The 17334-nt window shown below is 49.1% G+C and overlaps 1 protein-coding gene across 1 annotated transcript in view; it reads right to left on the bottom strand.

The window, feature by feature from the left end:
* The window catches only part of LOC109881427 (neuroligin-3), a 338721-nt gene that overhangs the window by 15442 nt on the left and 305945 nt on the right, over nucleotides 1-17334 (bottom strand). The window contains exons 4-5 of the mRNA XM_031789640.1: nucleotides 8945-9210; nucleotides 8211-8734 (exon numbers count right to left, since the gene is read on the bottom strand). Coding sequence (XP_031645500.1) covers nucleotides 8211-8734; nucleotides 8945-9210 — 790 coding nt within the window. The remainder of the gene's footprint in view (nucleotides 1-8210; nucleotides 8735-8944; nucleotides 9211-17334) is intronic.

Below are 17334 nucleotides of genomic sequence, written 5' to 3'. Positions count from 1 at the left end.
CTTCTTGTCTGAACATGAATTCCAATTAGGTGTGTTTTGTACTTTGTGGGTTGTGTTCCAAACAGCACCCTATTCCCTACATAGTGCACTACCCCATGGTCCCTGGTCAAAGTAGTGCACTACCCCATTGTCCCTGGTCAAAAGTAGTGCACTATATTAAAGGGAATAGGGTGCCTTTTGTTACATGCTAAGTAGATAGACAGGGGGTACACTGGTTACACAACAACGTCATTCCTGCTCTGCCCGCACTGCCTGCTCTGCCCGCACTGCCTGCTCTGCCCGCACTGCCTGCACTGCCTGCTCTGCCTGCAATGCCTGCACTGCCTGCTCTGCCCGCACTGCCCGCACTGCCCGCACTGCCTGCTCTGCCTGCACTGCCTGCTCTGCCTGCACTGCCTGCACTGCCTGCTCTGCCTGCACTGCCTACACTGCCTGCACTGCCTGCTCTGCCTGCACTGCCTACACTGCCTGCTCTGCCTGCACTGCCTGCTCTGCCTGCACTGCCTGCACTGCCTGCACTGCCTGCTCTGCCTGCTCTGCCTGCACTGCCTGCACTGCCTGCTCTGCCTGCATTGCCTGCACTGCCTGCACTGCCTGCTCTGCCTGCACTGGCTGCACTGGCTGCTCTGCCTGCTCTGCCTGCACTGGCTGCTCTGCCTGCTCTGCCTGCACTGCCTGCTCTGCCTGCTCTGCCTGCACTGCCTGCTCTGCCTGCTCTGCCTGCACTGCCTGCTCTGCCTGCACTGGCTGCACTGGCTGCTCTGCCTGCTCTGCCTGCACTGGCTGCTCTGCCTGCTCTGCCTGCACTGCCTGCTCTGCCTGCTCTGCCTGCACTGCCTGCTCTGCCTGCTCTGCCTGCACTGCCTGCTCTGCCTACACTGCCTGCTCTGCCTGCTCTGCCTACACTGCCTGCTCTGCCTGCTCTGCCTACACTGCCTGCTCTGCCTGCTCTGCCTACACTGCCTGCTCTGCCTGCTCTGCCTACACTGCCTGCTCTGCCTGCTCTGCCTACACTGCCTGCTCTGCCTACACTGCCTGCTCTGCCTGCTCTGCCTACACTGCCTGCTCTGCCTGCTCTGCCTACACTGCCTGCTCTGCCTGCTCTGCCTACACTGCCTGCTCTGCCTGCTCTGCCTACACTGCCTGCTCTGCCTGCTCTGCCTACACTGCCTGCTCTGCCTGCTCTGCCTACACTGCCTGCTCTGCCTGCTCTGCCTACACTGCCTGCTCTGCCTGCTCTGCCTACACTGCCTGCTCTGCCTGCTCTGCCTACACTGCCTGCTCTGCCTGCTCTGAAGGACCGACTGGGCCTTTCCAGCCACACTATCTTAATATCAAGCAGCTTTCACCCTTCACAGACACACGCTTGTAATTGAGTGGATGTGAGTGTGTTTGCATGTGTGAGTGTACGAGAAGCTAGGGGCTGTGATTGGCTTGTGGATCCTAATGGCAGGCTTGGGTTCGGCGGGCTAATTGATGGCGAGGCGGTGTGACTTTGGGGCGTGCTGTGGTGTTGGAGGACACAGCAGGTCACTGTCCCCTCCTCATTATGGAGGCTATTGATTGGTTGAATTAGTTGAGTGACAGCTAACATGTGTCATACCCCCCTCACTCGCCGCCTCACCTGCTCTCTGTCTCTGTCTCTCTGTGTCTCTGTCTTTCTGTGTCTCTGTCTCTCTGTGTCTCTGTCTTTCTGTGTCTCTGTCTTTCTGTGTCTCTGTCTGTCTGTGTCTCTGTCTCTCTGTGTCTCTGTCTTTCTGTGTCTCTGTCTCTCTGTCTCTCTGTCTTTCTATCTCTCTGTCTCTCTGTGTCTCTGTCTCGCTGTGTCTCTGTCTCTCTGTGTCTCTGTGTCTCTGTCTCTCTGTCTTTCTGTGTCTCTGTCTCTCTGTGTCTCTGTCTCTCTGTCTTTCTGTGTCTCTGTCTCTCTGTCTCTCTGTGTCTCTGTCTCTCTGTCTCTGTGTCTCTGTCTCGGTGTCTCTGTCTCTCTGTGTCTCTGTCTCTCTGTGTCTCTCTGTGTCTCTGTCTCTCTCTCTCTCTGTGTCTCTGTCTATCTCTGTGTCTCTGTGTCTGTGTGTCTCTCTCTCTCTGTGTCTCTGTCTATCTCTGTGTCTGTGTCTCTCTCTCTCTCTCTCTGTGTCTCTCTCTCTCTCTCTCTCTGTCTCTCTCTCTCTCTCTCTCTGTCAGTCTCTCTCTCTCTCTCTCTCTCTCTGTGTCTGTCTCTCTGTGTCTCTGTGTCTCTCTCTCTCTCTCTCTCCCCACTCCCCTTTCCACCTGTCTCCCTCTACCCTTATTAACATTCCACCTGCACCACAGTAGCCAATCAATGCCCCCCCCCCCACACACTTTCCTTAACAAGACACTCCATTTCCTGAGTTTCTCTAATGCAAATTAGGATATTGGGGGACAAAGGGAGAGAGGAAGGAGGGGAGATGGGATAAGAGGAGAGACAGAGAAGAGAGATGGATAGATGAAGAGGAGAGGTGGATAGATGAAGAGGAGAGGTGGATAGATGAAGAGGAGAGGTGGATAGATGAAGAGGAGAGGTGGATAGATGAAGAGGAGAGGAGAGGTGGATAGATGAAGAGGAGAGGAGAGGTGGATAGATGAAGAGGAGAAGAGCGGTGGATAGATGAAGAGGAGAAGAGAGGTGGATAGATGAAGAGGGGAAGAGAGGAGGATAGATGAAGAGGAGAGGAGAGGTGGATAGATGCTGAAATGATCACAAAGCCAGGAGAAGAGGTCAAGTGGTTGGTTGTGGAGGTCAAACGATGTTCTGAGAGTAATGATTGATGACATCACTTCATTAACCTCACCAGGGAATGTTGTTTAATAAACAACAAACAACAACAGGAAGAGTAAATCACAGAGTTTAAAGTGATAGTTCAGCAGTTCTACATATGAAAGACTTTTGTTTATAGTCTCCTTTTTCAAGGTTAGAAAACAAATATCCAAATTCGTAAAATCATGGAAGTACTCCTTAATTGTCTTCATAGATGTGTAGGTAAATGTGAACCATTTACCACTGTGACTAAAAACCAATCAATGATAATGTGTTAAACTAAGCCAGAACAAGTCTCTATACTATAGAGTTCATCTCCTTGGATTCCGTAAGAATGTTAAACAAGTATGCAGTTGGGTTTCCTAAGTGGAGAGTTGAATCACCTCCCTCCACTACATTCTCAGAGTTCCTTTGAAAGACAACAAATTAGAGGAGACAGGAAAGAGGGACCTGAGAGAGAGAAAGAGAGAGAGAGAGAAGTCTATGCTCGACAGTGTTGTGATTACTAACTACCTAGCCAGTACTTGCACAACACACACACACACACACACATACACACACATGTACACACAAACACACACAACGTGAGCGGCATGTCACACACACGCACGCGCACACGCACGCGCACACACGCGCACATGTTACACAGACACAGTAGTCGCATTAAGTAATCACCAGCCCCAGATAGACAACACAGGAAGCAGGAAGTAATCACCAGCCCCAGACAGACAGTACAGGAAGCAGGAAGACACATCTTTGATGTTGTAATATATTTATAATAGGAAGTACCTATTTGATTTAATAATGTTTGGGCTTTTGTGACTGTCTGTATAGCTATGTGGGGTATGGGAAGGTAGTGAAGGGGGCTGCTCTGGGTTTGTTAAGGGAGGTGGGGGTTAGGGTGGTTTGACAATATGTTCTGGAGGAAGTGTATTGTAACATGTGTCACTTATTCAAGTCATTAGAAAAGAAGAATGTTGTAGTTGAAGCAGAATAAAAGACACCACAGGAAGAGCCTGGTGTGTCTGAGATTCAATTACATCTCTGGCTCTCTGGATAACACAGAGCGGGAGGAGGGAGGGGAAGGGAGGAGGGAGGGAGGGAGGAGGGAGGGGAGAGGGATTGGAAAGGGAGGGAGGGAGGAGGGGAGAGGAGAGGAGGGAGGGATGAAGGGAGGGGAGAGGGAGGAGGGAGGGGAGAGAGAGGATGGAGAGAGAGGGAGGAGGGAGGGGAGAGGGACAGAGGGCGGGGAGAGGGATGGAGGGCGAGGAGATGGAAGAGGGAGGGGAGAGGGACAGAGGGAGGGGAGAGGGAGGAGGGAGTGGAGATGGAAGAGGGAGGGGAGAGGGATGGAGGGGAGAGGGACAGAGGGCGGGGAGACGGAGGGGAGAGGTAGGAGGGAGGGGAGAGGGAGGAGGTAGGGGAGACAGAGGGGAGAGGGAGGAGGGAGGGGAGAGGGAGGAGGGAGGGGAGAGGGAGGAGGTAGGGGAGACAGAGGAGAGAGGGAGGAGGGAGGGGAGAGGGAGGAGGTAGGGGAGACAGAGGGGAGAGGGAGGAGGTAGGGGAGACAGAGGGGAGAGGGAGGAGTGAGGGGAGAGGGAGGAGGGAGGGGAGAGGGACAGAGGGCAGGGAGAGGAATGGAGGGCGAGGAGACGGAAGAGAGAGGGGGGAGGGATGGAGGGGAGAGGGATGGAGGGCGGGGAGACTGAGGAGGGAGGGGAGACTGAGGAGGGAGGGGAGAGGTAGGAGGGAGGGGAGACGGAGGGGAGAGGGAGGAGGGAGGGGAGAGGGAGGAGGTAGGGGAGACAGAGGGGAGAGGGAGGAGGGAGTGGAGAGGGAGGAGGGAGTGGAGAGGGACAGAGGGCGGGGAGACAGAGGGGAGAGGTAGGAGGGAGGGGAGAGGGGAGAGGGAGGAGAAAAGGTTTTGGGGGTGAGTGATCCAGGCTGCTATGATCCAGGATGTGACATGCATTCTGGGTGTCTTAACAAGGTGTTACACAAATTACAGTATCCTCTATAGAGACCGACACCCAACAACAGGGCCAGGAAGAGAGACTGACACCCAGCAACAGGGCCAGGAAGAGAGACCGACACCCAACAACAGGGCCAGGGAGAGACACTGACACCCAGCAACAGGGCCAGGAAGAGAGACTGACACCCAACAACAGGGCCAGGAAGAGAGACCGACACCCAACAACAGGGCCAGGGAGAGACACTGACACCCAGCAACAGGGCCAGGAAGAGAGACTGACACCCAGCAACAGGGCCAGGAAGAGAGACTGACACCCAGCGACAGGGCCAGGAAGAGAGACTGACACCCAGCAACAGGGCCAGGAAGAGAGACCGACACCCAACAACATGGCCAGGGAGAGAGACTGACACCCAGCGACAGGGCCAGGAAGAGAGACTGACACCCAGCAACAGGGCCAGGAAGAGAGACCGACACCCAACAACAGGGCCAGGGAGAGACACTGACACCCAGCAACAGGGCCAGGAAGAGAGACTGACACCCAGCAACAGGGCCAGGAAGAGAGACTGACACCCAGCGACAGGGCCAGGAAGAGAGACTGACACCCAGCAACAGGGCCAGGGAGAGACACTGACACCCAGCAACAGGGCCAGGAAGAGAGACTGACACCCAACAACAGGGCCAGGAAGAGAGACCGACACCCAACAACAGGGCCAGGGAGAGACACTGACACCCAGCAACAGGGCCAGGAAGAGAGACTGACACCCAGCAACAGGGCCAGGAAGAGAGACTGACACCCAGCGACAGGGCCAGGAAGAGAGACTGACACCCAGCAACAGGGCCAGGAAGAGAGACCGACACCCAACAACATGGCCAGGGAGAGAGACTGACACCCAGCGACAGGGCCAGGAAGAGAGACTGACACCCAGCAACAGGGCCAGGAAGAGAGACCGACACCCAACAACAGGGCCAGGGAGAGACACTGACACCCAGCAACAGGGCCAGGAAGAGAGACTGACACCCAGCAACAGGGCCAGGAAGAGAGACTGACACCCAGCGACAGGGCCAGGAAGAGAGACTGACACCCAGCAACAGGGCCAGGGAGAGACACTGACACCCAGCAACAGGGCCAGGGAGAGACACTGACACCCAGCAACAGGGCCAGGAAGAGAGACCGACACCCAGCAACAGGACCAGGATGAGAGACTGACACCCAGCGACAGGGCCAGGAAGAGAGACTGACACCCAGCAACAGGGCCAGGAAGAGAGACTGACACCCAGCAACAGGACCAGGAAGAGAGACTGACACCCGGCAACAGGACCAGGAAGAAGGAGAGCAATCTGGGTCACTTCATTATTTAACATCTGTGGTTGGGGTTGTGTCTCCTACACTAAAGTGTGCACTTGGCTTCCCCATTGTAGTGTTAAAAGTGTACAGCATGGACCCTCCTGTGTTTACGATGTCTACACCAAGGATTACAATCTGTGGTTACGATGTCTACACCAAGGATTACAATCTGTGGTTACCATGTCTACACTAAGGATTACAATCTGTGGTTACCATGTCTACACCAAGGATTACAATCTGTGGTTACCATGTCTACACTAAGGATTACAATCTGTGGTTACCATGTCTACACCAAGGATTACAATCTGTGGTTACCATGTCTACACCAAGGATTACAATCTGTGGTTACGATGTCTACACCAAGGATTACAATCTGTGGTTACGATGTCTACACCAAGGATTACAATCTGTGCTTACGATGTCTACACCAAGGATTACAATCTGTGGTTACGATGTCTACACCAAGGATTACAATCTGTGGTTACGATGTCTACACCAAGGATTACAATCTGTGGTTACAATGTCTACACTAAGGATTACAATCTGTGGTTACAATGTAATCAGCTGTGTAGTCAGAGGGTCAGTGACAGCTGTGTAGTCAGGGGGTCAGTGACAGCTGTGTAGTCAGGGGGTCAGTGACAGCTGTATAGTCAGGGGGTCAGTGACAGCTGTGTCGTCAGGTCAGACCCTGCTCTCCTCACAGAGTCAGGTCACCATGCCCCGCGGGTCAGACCCTGCTCTCCTCACAGAGACAGGTCACCATGCCCCGCGGGTCAGACCATGCTCTCCTCACAGAGACAGGTCACCATGCCCCACGGGTCAGACCCTGCTCTCCTCACAGAGACAGGTCACCATGCCCAGCGGGTTCATGCCTTACACACTTAAACACAGACGCACACACCCAGCCACATGCATGAACGCACGCACACAAGCACCCACCCACACACACAGAGATCAGAGAGAAGAGATCAGAGAGAAGAGATGGGTAAATACCAGGAAGCAGATTGATTACAAGTCATCCACCAGATCAATATTTATCTGGTAACGAAGATTGTCAAATTACATTTCAGTTTTTACAACAGATTCCCAGTAGGAGACATCCAAATGGAGCTGCTTTGTGTTATGTGTGTGGTATTTCATGGTATCCAATTGTTTTAGTAGCTACTATCTTGTCTAATCGCTACAACTCCCGTACGGGCTCGGGAGAGACGAAGGTTGAAAGTCACGCGTCCTCCGATACACAACCCAACCAAGCCGCACTGCTTCTTAACACAGCGCGCATCCAACCCGGAAGCCAGCCTCACCAATGTGTCAGAGGAAACACCGTGCACCTGTCAACCTTGGTTAGCGTGCACTGCGCCCGGCCCGCCACAGGAGTCGCTGGTGCGCGACGAGAGGATATCCCTACCGGCCAAGCCCTCCCTAACCCGGACGACGCTGAGCCAATTGTGCGTCGCCCCACGGACCTCCCAGTCGCGGCCGGTAACGACAGAGCCTGGGCGCGAACCGAGAGTCCCTGGTGGCACAGCCCTTAACCACTACGCCACCCGGGAGACCCACATGGTGGTAATTTTAAAGGCTCTGATAGAGTCAGTGAGGCAGAGACTCCTCCTACATTCTAGCCTCAAAAGTCCCCTCTCGAGAACTGCAGAGAGGAACTATACTAATAAAGACACGGACCTATTAGGGACCTCAAACAACTTCTCATGGACATCACAGACCTTTATGCCCGAGAAGCAAGGTCATATTGAAGGCTATGATAGAGTCAGTGAGGCAGAGACTCCTCCTACATGGTCATATTGAAGGCTCTGATAGAGTCAGTGAGGCAGAGACTCCTCCTACATGGTCATATTGAAGGCTCTGATAGAGTCATTGAGGCAGAATACTAAACAAAGGCAGACGTTTGTTGACTATATAGAACCCTCTAATTCTAATCTGATCTCAAACCAGTTCCGCTGCTTTTTCCCCCATTGTTCACCTCTAATCAGACACTGATTTAGATCTGGGACACCAGGTGGATGTAATGAATTATCAGGTAGAACAGAAAACCAGACTTCCTAGAGTAAGATTGAAATAACCATCTTATAGAAAGTACTAAAGCAGGACAACTTTACCCGGTCTTGGCGAAGTTAGTCCAATATGTCATCACCACGGCGCTGAGCATGATGTCGTTCTTGGAGAAGTTACAGGGGAACAGGTCTGTAGGTCCGATCATGGGGATCCCGAACACGTAGGGAACCTCGTCCCCGTGGGCTGCGTCCGACCAGGCTGGCTTCATCAGACTCTGACAGTGGTGGTAGAAGGCGTAGAAGTACGTTGGCGAGCCGTAACGGGCGTGGAGGTCCGCAGTCACCACCGACGGCTCCACCCACTGGTGGTCGGTGAACAGAGCGACCAGCGTCTTGCGTCGTGTCTCGGGGTTGTCGCGGTCCGCCCAGTCCGTGTACATGAACTTGATGGTCTCCCTCAGAGTGTCTTTGCCTTCTGGGTAACCGTAGAGGCTGTCAACGAAGTCCGACACTGAGAAGTCAAAGTCGTTGCCCGAGATGCCGTCCTCTGAGTCGACCACGTTGTCCACGAAGCGAAGCCCCTCCCCCTGGTTGACTCCCAGCATGATGTCATAATTCAGGAACTCTCCCTGTGTGGAAATAACCAAATGTGTTTCAGCTAGATTTGTATTATTTTGTGTGCCAACTGACTTTCAGCTAGATTTGATTCCAGTCGTTATGTATATAGTTGACTTTATGTTATAACCATTATGGGAATGTTTGTGTGTGTATGTTTTTTCCTCTTGATCTGTTCTATATAAAAAAAACAAAGCAACAAAACTATCCCAGAGGTCTCCCACCTGCTCCATGAGGATCTCTGGATCATCAGGTATGACGTCTCCGTCTATAACCGGTCCGAAGGCCACATGGTACCGTGCTGGCTGGATGTCCTGCTCAACCAGCTCCCTGGCACTCTTCTTCCTCAGACAGTCCACCATGTCCAGCGTATCCAGAACGTTACAGCCCACCTTCTCAGACAGCAGACGGGTGTATTTCACAGGCTGGTAGTTGACCGCCCAGCTGGACAGGGCAGAGCCACTCTGAATGATGGCACGGTGGAACAGACCTAGAGAGGTAGAGATGACCTAATGGTTAGAATGTCTATGTAACCATAGCAGCATAAGAAAGACAACTATGGATGATGTCACGGTGGAACAGACCTGGAGGAGGACAATAGAGAGAGAGAAGAGTAGTTATTTTCTCTGTACGCTATGAAAGGTATTGGAGAAGAATGGTGCTGGAGACAAGCCAAACAGAATACACTGAGAAAGTGGCGCCTATACAGAAACATATGGACAGATAATGAGCTGAACCATCCTTCCCCTTCCCCTTCCCCTTCCCCTCCACCTAAACCCCATACATAAAATATATAGACAGATAATGAGCTGAACCATCCTTCCCCTCCACCTAAACCCCATACATAAAACATACAGACAGATAATGAGCTGAACCATCCTTCCCCTCCACCTAAACCCCATACATAAAACATAATGACAGATAATGAGCTGAACCACCCTTCCCCTCCACCTAAACCCCATACATAAAACATACAGACAGATAATGAGCTGAACCATCCTTCCCCTTCCCCTTCCCCTTCCCCTCCACCTAAACCCCATACATAAAATATATAGACAGATAATGAGCTGAACCATCCTTCCCCTTCCCCTCCACCTAAACCCCATACATAAAACATACAGACAGATAATGAGCTGAACCATCCTTCCCCTTCCCCTCCACCTAAACCCCATACATAAAACATACAGACAGATAATGAGCTGAACCATCCTTCCCCTTCCCCTTCCCCTTCCCCTCCACCTAAACCCCATACATAAAACATACAGACAGATAATGAGCTGAACCATCCTTCCCCTTCCCCTCCACCTAAACCCCATACATAAAATATATAGACAGATAATGAGCTGAACCATCCTTCCCCTTCCCCTCCACCTAAACCCCATATATAAAACATACAGACAGATAATGAGCTGAACCACCCTTCCCCTCCACCTAAACCCCATACATAAAACATACAGACAGATAATGAGCTGAACCATCCTTCCCCTTCCCCTTCCCCTTCCCCTCCACCTAAACCCCATACATAAAACATATAGACAGATAATGAGCTGAACCATCCTTCCCCTTCCCCTCCCCCTTCCCCTTCCCCTCCACCTAAACCCCATACATAAAATATATAGACAGATAATGAGCTGAACCATCCTTCCCCTTCCCCTTCCCCTTCCCCTTCCCCTCCACCTAAACCCCATATATAAAACATACAGACAGATAATGAGCTGAACCATCCTTCCCCTCCACCTAAACCCCATACATAAAACATACAGACAGATAATGAGCTGAACCACCCTTCCCCTTCCCCTTCCCCTTCCCCTCCACCTAAACCCCATACATAAAACATACAGACAGATAATGAGCTGAACCACCCTTCCCCTTCCCCTTCCCCTTCCCCTCCACCTAAACCCCATACATAAAACATACAGACAGATAATGAGCTGAACCACCCTTCCCCTTCCCCTCCACCTAAACCCCATACATAAAACATACAGACAGATAATGAGCTGAACCATCCTTCCCCTTCCCCTCCACCTAAACCCCATACATAAAACATACAGACAGATAATGAGCTGAACCATCCTTCCCCTTCCCCTTCCCCTTCCCCTCCACCTAAACCCCATACATAAAACATAAAGACAGATAATGAGCTGAACCATCCTTCCCCTTCCCCTTCCCCTCCACCTAAACCCCATACATAAAACATACAGACAGATAATGAGCTGAACCATCCTTCCCCTTCCCCTTCCCCTTCCCCTCCACCTAAACCCCATATATAAAACATAAAGACAGATAATGAGCTGAACCATCCTTCCCCTTCCCCTTCCCCTTCCCCTCCACCTAAACCCCATACATAAAACATACAGACAGATAATGAGCTGAACCATCCTTCCCCTTCCCCTCCACCTAAACCCCATATATAAAACATACAGACAGATAATGAGCTGAACCATCCTTCCCCTTCCCCTTCCCCTTCCCCTCCACCTAAACCCCATACATAAAACATAAAGACAGATAATGAGCTGAACCATCCTTCCCCTTCCCCTCCACCTAAACCCCATACATAAAACATACAGACAGCCAGTGATTATGCCTCCCCTGAGTTTTAAATATCATTACTCACACCTAACTACTACAGTAAGCTGTGGGTGCACTGCTATGAATTATCTGTTTGTGTGTGTGTGTGTGTGTTTACCTGGAGTTAGTCAACCTTTGAAACTAAAACCCACCGTCGCGAGAGGAGGACGAATCCCATTAAAATATATATATATATTTAGTGAGAAATGGAGGTTTGGAGATAAAGGAGTCTCAAGAGGCTGGCTACAGTATGATGCTGAAGCTGTGGTGATGAGTTGTTCTGTGTGTCACCAATATGCTAAAGATAAAAGCAGAAACAACTCATTTGTCATCGGAAATAAAACGAGAAAGCTGGAGAACATTCGTGACCATGAACACAGCAAGTGTCACGTTGCCTGTGTGTCTGTGTTCCTGGGCTCAATCGGAGCCTCTCCTCTTGACACCACTAATTGCAATGTCAGAGTAGACCAGCACAAAGATGAAGATAATGTTTAGGACTGTACATTTTTGTATTTAACCAAGCAAGTCAAGTTAAGTACAAATTCTGATTTAGAATGACGGCCTAGGAACAGTGCCTTGTTCAGAGGCAGAACGACAGATATTTTACCGTGTCAGCTCGGGGACTCGAGCAACTCTTTCAGTTCCTGGCCCAAAGCTTTAACCACTAGACTACCTGCCGCCCCATGCCATTGGAAAGAAGGGGAGACCACTTCCTGACTTGGAGTGGATGTGTGAGGGAGTGAAAATGTTGTTACTCTTGTAGCTAGACTAGTACTTTTTAAGCTAGTTTTAACAAGTCTATTTAGCAGACGTGGTCCAGTACTGGAGGTTATTTCTCACCTCTTGATAAGCTTCGGTTCACCTCAAAATAGTGTATAAATACCATAACATGATAGGCCTAGTGATGCTGACATGGATCTCTATGCTTTCCTATGGCTCTGGAACATTCTATTTTAAGGTTTGTCTCCAGATGCTGTTTACATTTTAAAGCATTGTGACACAATTGACTTTACCAGCCTTATAGTGTTGATCCTTAAGTAAACAAATGGTAGAAGGCTAATTTATCACAATCAACTGCCAGCTATATTGGATAACATGTATATTTAATTATTATTGAATTCATTTGATGTTTGATTCTTGCAGTTTGGATGTAAAGTAAAAAAGGAATCGCTGTGGGCTCAACATATAGAGATGAGAAGCAGGTCGAAGAGTTTATGCACCATATTGCAGAGGATAAACAATCAGAGAGAATTTGAAAAACACCAAATTTCTCTCCATCATGTCAGATGGCTCCACAGACAGTTCTGTGAAAGAGGAGGAGTTAGTTTATGTCAGATTCTGTCACAAGGGCAAGATCCCGTCGAAGTTTGTTGGCATCAAGTCAATGGAGAAGGCAGACGCGGCACACATAAGCAACGCCATCAGTGCCATCATGGGGAGGGAGTGTGTGATGAGTGGGGGAGCAAGTTGGTCGCTCTGGGAACAGATGGAGCTGCTGTGATGACCGGAGCCAAGAATGGTGTGGTCAGCTGGCTGAAGGGGGGCAGGGCCTAACATCATCGGCATCCCCTGTATGGCACACCGCCTTGAACTGACCTTTTCTGATGCCATCTGGTTCAACGTGATGTTTCAGAAAGTAGAAGGCCTCCTCAGTGGGCTCTACAGCTTCTACCAGACCAGTCCACTGAACAGGGCAAACCTGGTAAGCAGCTTCCATCATGTTTCAATGCTTTATTCACTGATAAAATCTGTCATATCTAATATAGTTTTTTTGGACAGCAATTAATTGTCTATTTGTATGTCTTTGTTCTTTATGTATTTCAGATTCAATCTGTTGATGCCCAAAATGTTCGAGGTGTCCAGCAGGCCAAGGCCAGGAAATACTACAGTACAGCGATGGAGGCTGTTGTTCTCCGTTTCTGTGGCTTCCTGCATGACACACTAACACACCTGAGCAACCTGTCCGCCTGTCTGCAGAGGTCCACCATCACCATAGCAACATGTCCGCCTGTCTGCAGAGGTCCACCATCACCATAGCAACATGTCCGCCTGTCTGCAGAGGTCCACCATCACCATAGCAACCTGTCCGCCTGTCCGCAGAGGTCCACCATCGCCATAGCAACCTGTCCGCCTGTCTGCAGAGGTCCACCATCACCATAGCAGAAGCCCACAGGTGCTGATGTACCAAGAGCCCTAGTCCCTGCAGAAGATGTCCTGGATCCGTGTCAACAGGAGCCATCAGCATTCATGCCCTGATTTGCTGGCAATGGTTGACCTGATTCCTGCCCTGATTTGCTGGCAATGGTTGACCTGATTCCTGTCTTTCCCTGCCTCCACAGCTGAATGTGAAAGAGGTTTTAATACCATGAAACAGGTGAAAACCGATTGGCGGTCCAACCTAAGGTCTGATACACTGTCAGATCTCCTTATGGTCCAGCTGTCCTCTCCACAGATCAGGGAGTATGATACGATAAAAGACTATGTCAGATCTCCTTATGGTCCAGCTGTCCTCTCCAGAGATCAGGGAGTATGATCCGATAAAAGACTATGTCAGATCTCCTTATGGTCCAGCGGTCCTCTCCAGACATCAGGGAGTATGATCCGATAAAAGACTATGTCAGATCTCCTTATGGTCCAGCTGTCCTCTCCAGAGATCAGGGAGTATGATCCGATAAAAGACTATGTCAGATCTCCTTATGGTCCAGCTGTCCTCTCCAGAGATCAGGGAGTATGATCAGATAAAAGACTATGTCAGATCTCCTTATGGTCCAGCTGTCCTCTCCAGAGATCAGGGAGTATGATACGATAAAATACTATGTCAGATCTCCTTATGGTCCAGCTGTCCTCTCCAGAGATCAGGGAGTATGATCAGATAAAAGACTATGTCAGATCTCCTTATGGTCCAGCGGTCCTCTCCAGAGATCAGGGAGTATGATCCGATAAAAGACTATGTCAGATCTCCTTATGGTCCAGCGGTCCTCTCCAGACATCAGGGAGTATGATCCGATAAAAGACTATGTCAGATCTCCTTATGGTCCAGCTGTCCTCTCCAGAGATCAGGGAGTATGATCAGATAAAAGACTATGTCAGATCTCCTTATGTTCCAGCTGTCCTCTCCAGAGATCAGGGAGTATGATCCGATAAAAGACTATGTCAGATCTCCTTATGGTCCAGCTGTCCTCTCCAGAGATCAGGGAGTATGATCCGATAAAAGACTATGTCAGATCTCCTTATGGTCCAGCTGTCCTCTCCAGAGATCAGGGAGTATGATCCGATAAAAGACTATGTCAGATCTCCTTATGGTCCAGCGGTCCTCTCCAGACATCAGGGAGTATGATCCGATAAAAGACTATGTCAGATCTCCTTATGGTCCAGCTGTCCTCTTCAGACATCAGGGAGTATGATCCGATAAAAGCTGGGATGCTGTGGCACCAGTACAGTCAGGAGCAGGAGGCCAGACTTCATGGATCATGCAAAGAGGGTGATTGCGATAGAGAGTGAGGAGTCTGATGAGGAGGTTTAAGTTGATAAAAATGATTAAGCATCAGGTTTACAAAACCTTCAAATTTAATAACAAATACTTCAGTAAAATTTTGAGTTCAAGACTTCTTCAGTTGTATTCAGGCTGGGAAATTAAATCTAGCCACAGCCAAAATGAACCGGCATCTGATAAGTCTCTAATTTACCTGTATTTTATCAGGGTATTTCTACTCAAAGTAAAGGATTGGTAGACCTGCTTCCCCTGTGTATCAGGTGAGCACCAGTTATATGTACTCTGCTCTTCCCATAATAGTCTCTTACCATTGTTGTTGCCCTGTTTTGACTTCTATGTTCTCTTATCCATTGTATCTGATGTGCTTTGGTTTATTTCATTGTGTCCCCACCGTTTGGCAGTGTTGTACTCTGTACGGCACGTTTGGTCAGCTACAGTTGTTTTTAAATGTGCTCTACAAATAAACTTGATTTGATTAACCGTTGATCAATATATTAAAATCATTTCTTTTCAAATTTTGCTCTGGCCTCTTCTTGAAGTTTGTATTCATCATAATAACTTATTGTCTCAATGAAATGTACTGAAATTAATGTATATGTGCCACAAAAAGGCTATTTATTATTTGGGCCGATAAAACATATGCTTGGTTGTTGGATTGTTTCCATCTACCAGTCCCCTTGGCAGTGAGCCAAAAAGTTAATTTCGGATACTGTGTGTGGTGTATGGTTTATGGTGTGGTGTGTGGTGTATGGTGTATGTTGTGTGGTGTATGTTTGTGGTGTGTGGTGTATGTTGTGTGGTGTATGTTTGTAGTGTGTGGTGTGTGGTGTAGTGTATGGTGTGTGGTGTATGGTGTATGGTGTGGAGTGCGGTGTATGGTGTGTGGTGTATGGGGTATGGTGTATGGTGTGGTGTGTGGTGTATGGGGTGGTGTGTGGTGTATGGTGTGTGATGTGTTGTGTGTGGTGTATGGTGTATGGGTTATGGTGTGGTGTGTGGTGTGTGGTATATGGGGTATGGTGTGTGGTGTATGGGGTATGGTGTGGTGTATGGTGTGGTGTATAGTGTGTGGTGTATGGTGTGTGGTGTATGGTGTATTGTGTGTGGTGTGGTGTGTGGTGTATGTGGTGTGGTGTATGGTGTATGGTATGTGGTGTGTGGTGTATGGTGTGGTGTGTGGTGTATAGTGTGTGGTGTGCTGTGTGGTGTATAGTGTGTGGTGTGTGGTGTATGGTGTATTGTGTGTGGTGTATGGTGTGTGGTGTGGTGTGTGGTGTATGGTGTGGTGTGTGGTGTGGTGTATGGTGTGGTGTGTAATAACCTCTAACTCCTGCAGTGAGCAGTGAGTGGACAGATGCAAATGATCTGTAATCCTGACTGCATTAGCAACATTAACAACATTACAGTTTTTTTTTTACAATCGCTAGGACCCATTTCTCAATACTTTCACTTTTTCAAAACTCTTCACACAGTGTGAACAACAGCAGTCTATGTGGGCTAAACTGTGGATCATTTTTCAATGCTTTGGCACATCTAATTATTTTCTCACTCAGACCCAACCACCACCAAAACTATTTAACTACAGGCCAATTTTCACATGTTTATATACTCTTTTCAAAACTCTTACATTTAAGTGCAAAACCTAACATAACACAACATTGAATAAGACAGCAATTTGCTACATTTCTATAGTAATACCATATTGAAATATATTCCACATCTAATAAATGAAATACTATCAAAACAATTAGACCAACCACAGCTGATTCTCATTGTAACTGAACACCCAGGTGTTGGTTTCATTACCATCTATACAAAAGGGGACGTTTTAGGAATAATGCTGTACTGTAATGTAAACATGGACCCAGAAAGAGATAGAGAAGTGGTTGACAGAGGAAGAAGAGTGGCTGGGAGAGGAAGAGGAGTACGTATGCGTGGTGGAAGAAGACTGAGAGGAAGATCAAGAGCTGTAGTCTCAGATGAGATTAGGGCTACTATAACTGATCCTGTAATAGATCATGGTCTATCAATGAGAGAGGCTGGTCTGAGAGTGCAGCCTAATCTGCAACGCTCAACAGTGGAATCTATTGTGAGACATTTCCAGCAAAGCAACAGGTGAGATGTGCATTCTGCAAGGGCATCTGACTCAACTGCACTTTACAGAAGTATATTGAGCAAAGCCTCTAAACCCACGTGTGTGTGATTGTTTTTGTTTTTCTGCTTAGGACCCAACGGTTACCTCTCACAGACGGGAGAGGTAGGATTTTCAGTGCTGTGCAGGAAACTGCAATCGTTGATATGGTCATCAGAAACAATGGCATAGCAACATTAGCAATATTAGCAACATTAGCAATATTAGCAACATTAGCAATATTAGCAACATTAACACTGTGGACACAGATGGAACAGAACACTAATAAGAGGCCTTGGCTCAACACAGCAGATCGTATCGTCGTGTTAAAAGCCTATAAGATGGTGTGTATAGATGTCAGTGCACGTGTACCGTGTGAGTGTATTCTCCAGTCCTGCTTTCCCATGGAGTTTTCCTGTGGC

The sequence above is a fragment of the Oncorhynchus kisutch genome, linkage group LG15 (genome assembly GCF_002021735.2).
Source record: "Oncorhynchus kisutch isolate 150728-3 linkage group LG15, Okis_V2, whole genome shotgun sequence".
Taxonomy (NCBI): Eukaryota; Metazoa; Chordata; class Actinopteri; order Salmoniformes; family Salmonidae; genus Oncorhynchus; species Oncorhynchus kisutch.
Note: the sequence above shows the minus strand (reverse complement) of the source record. Positions and strands in the feature narration are given on the sequence as shown.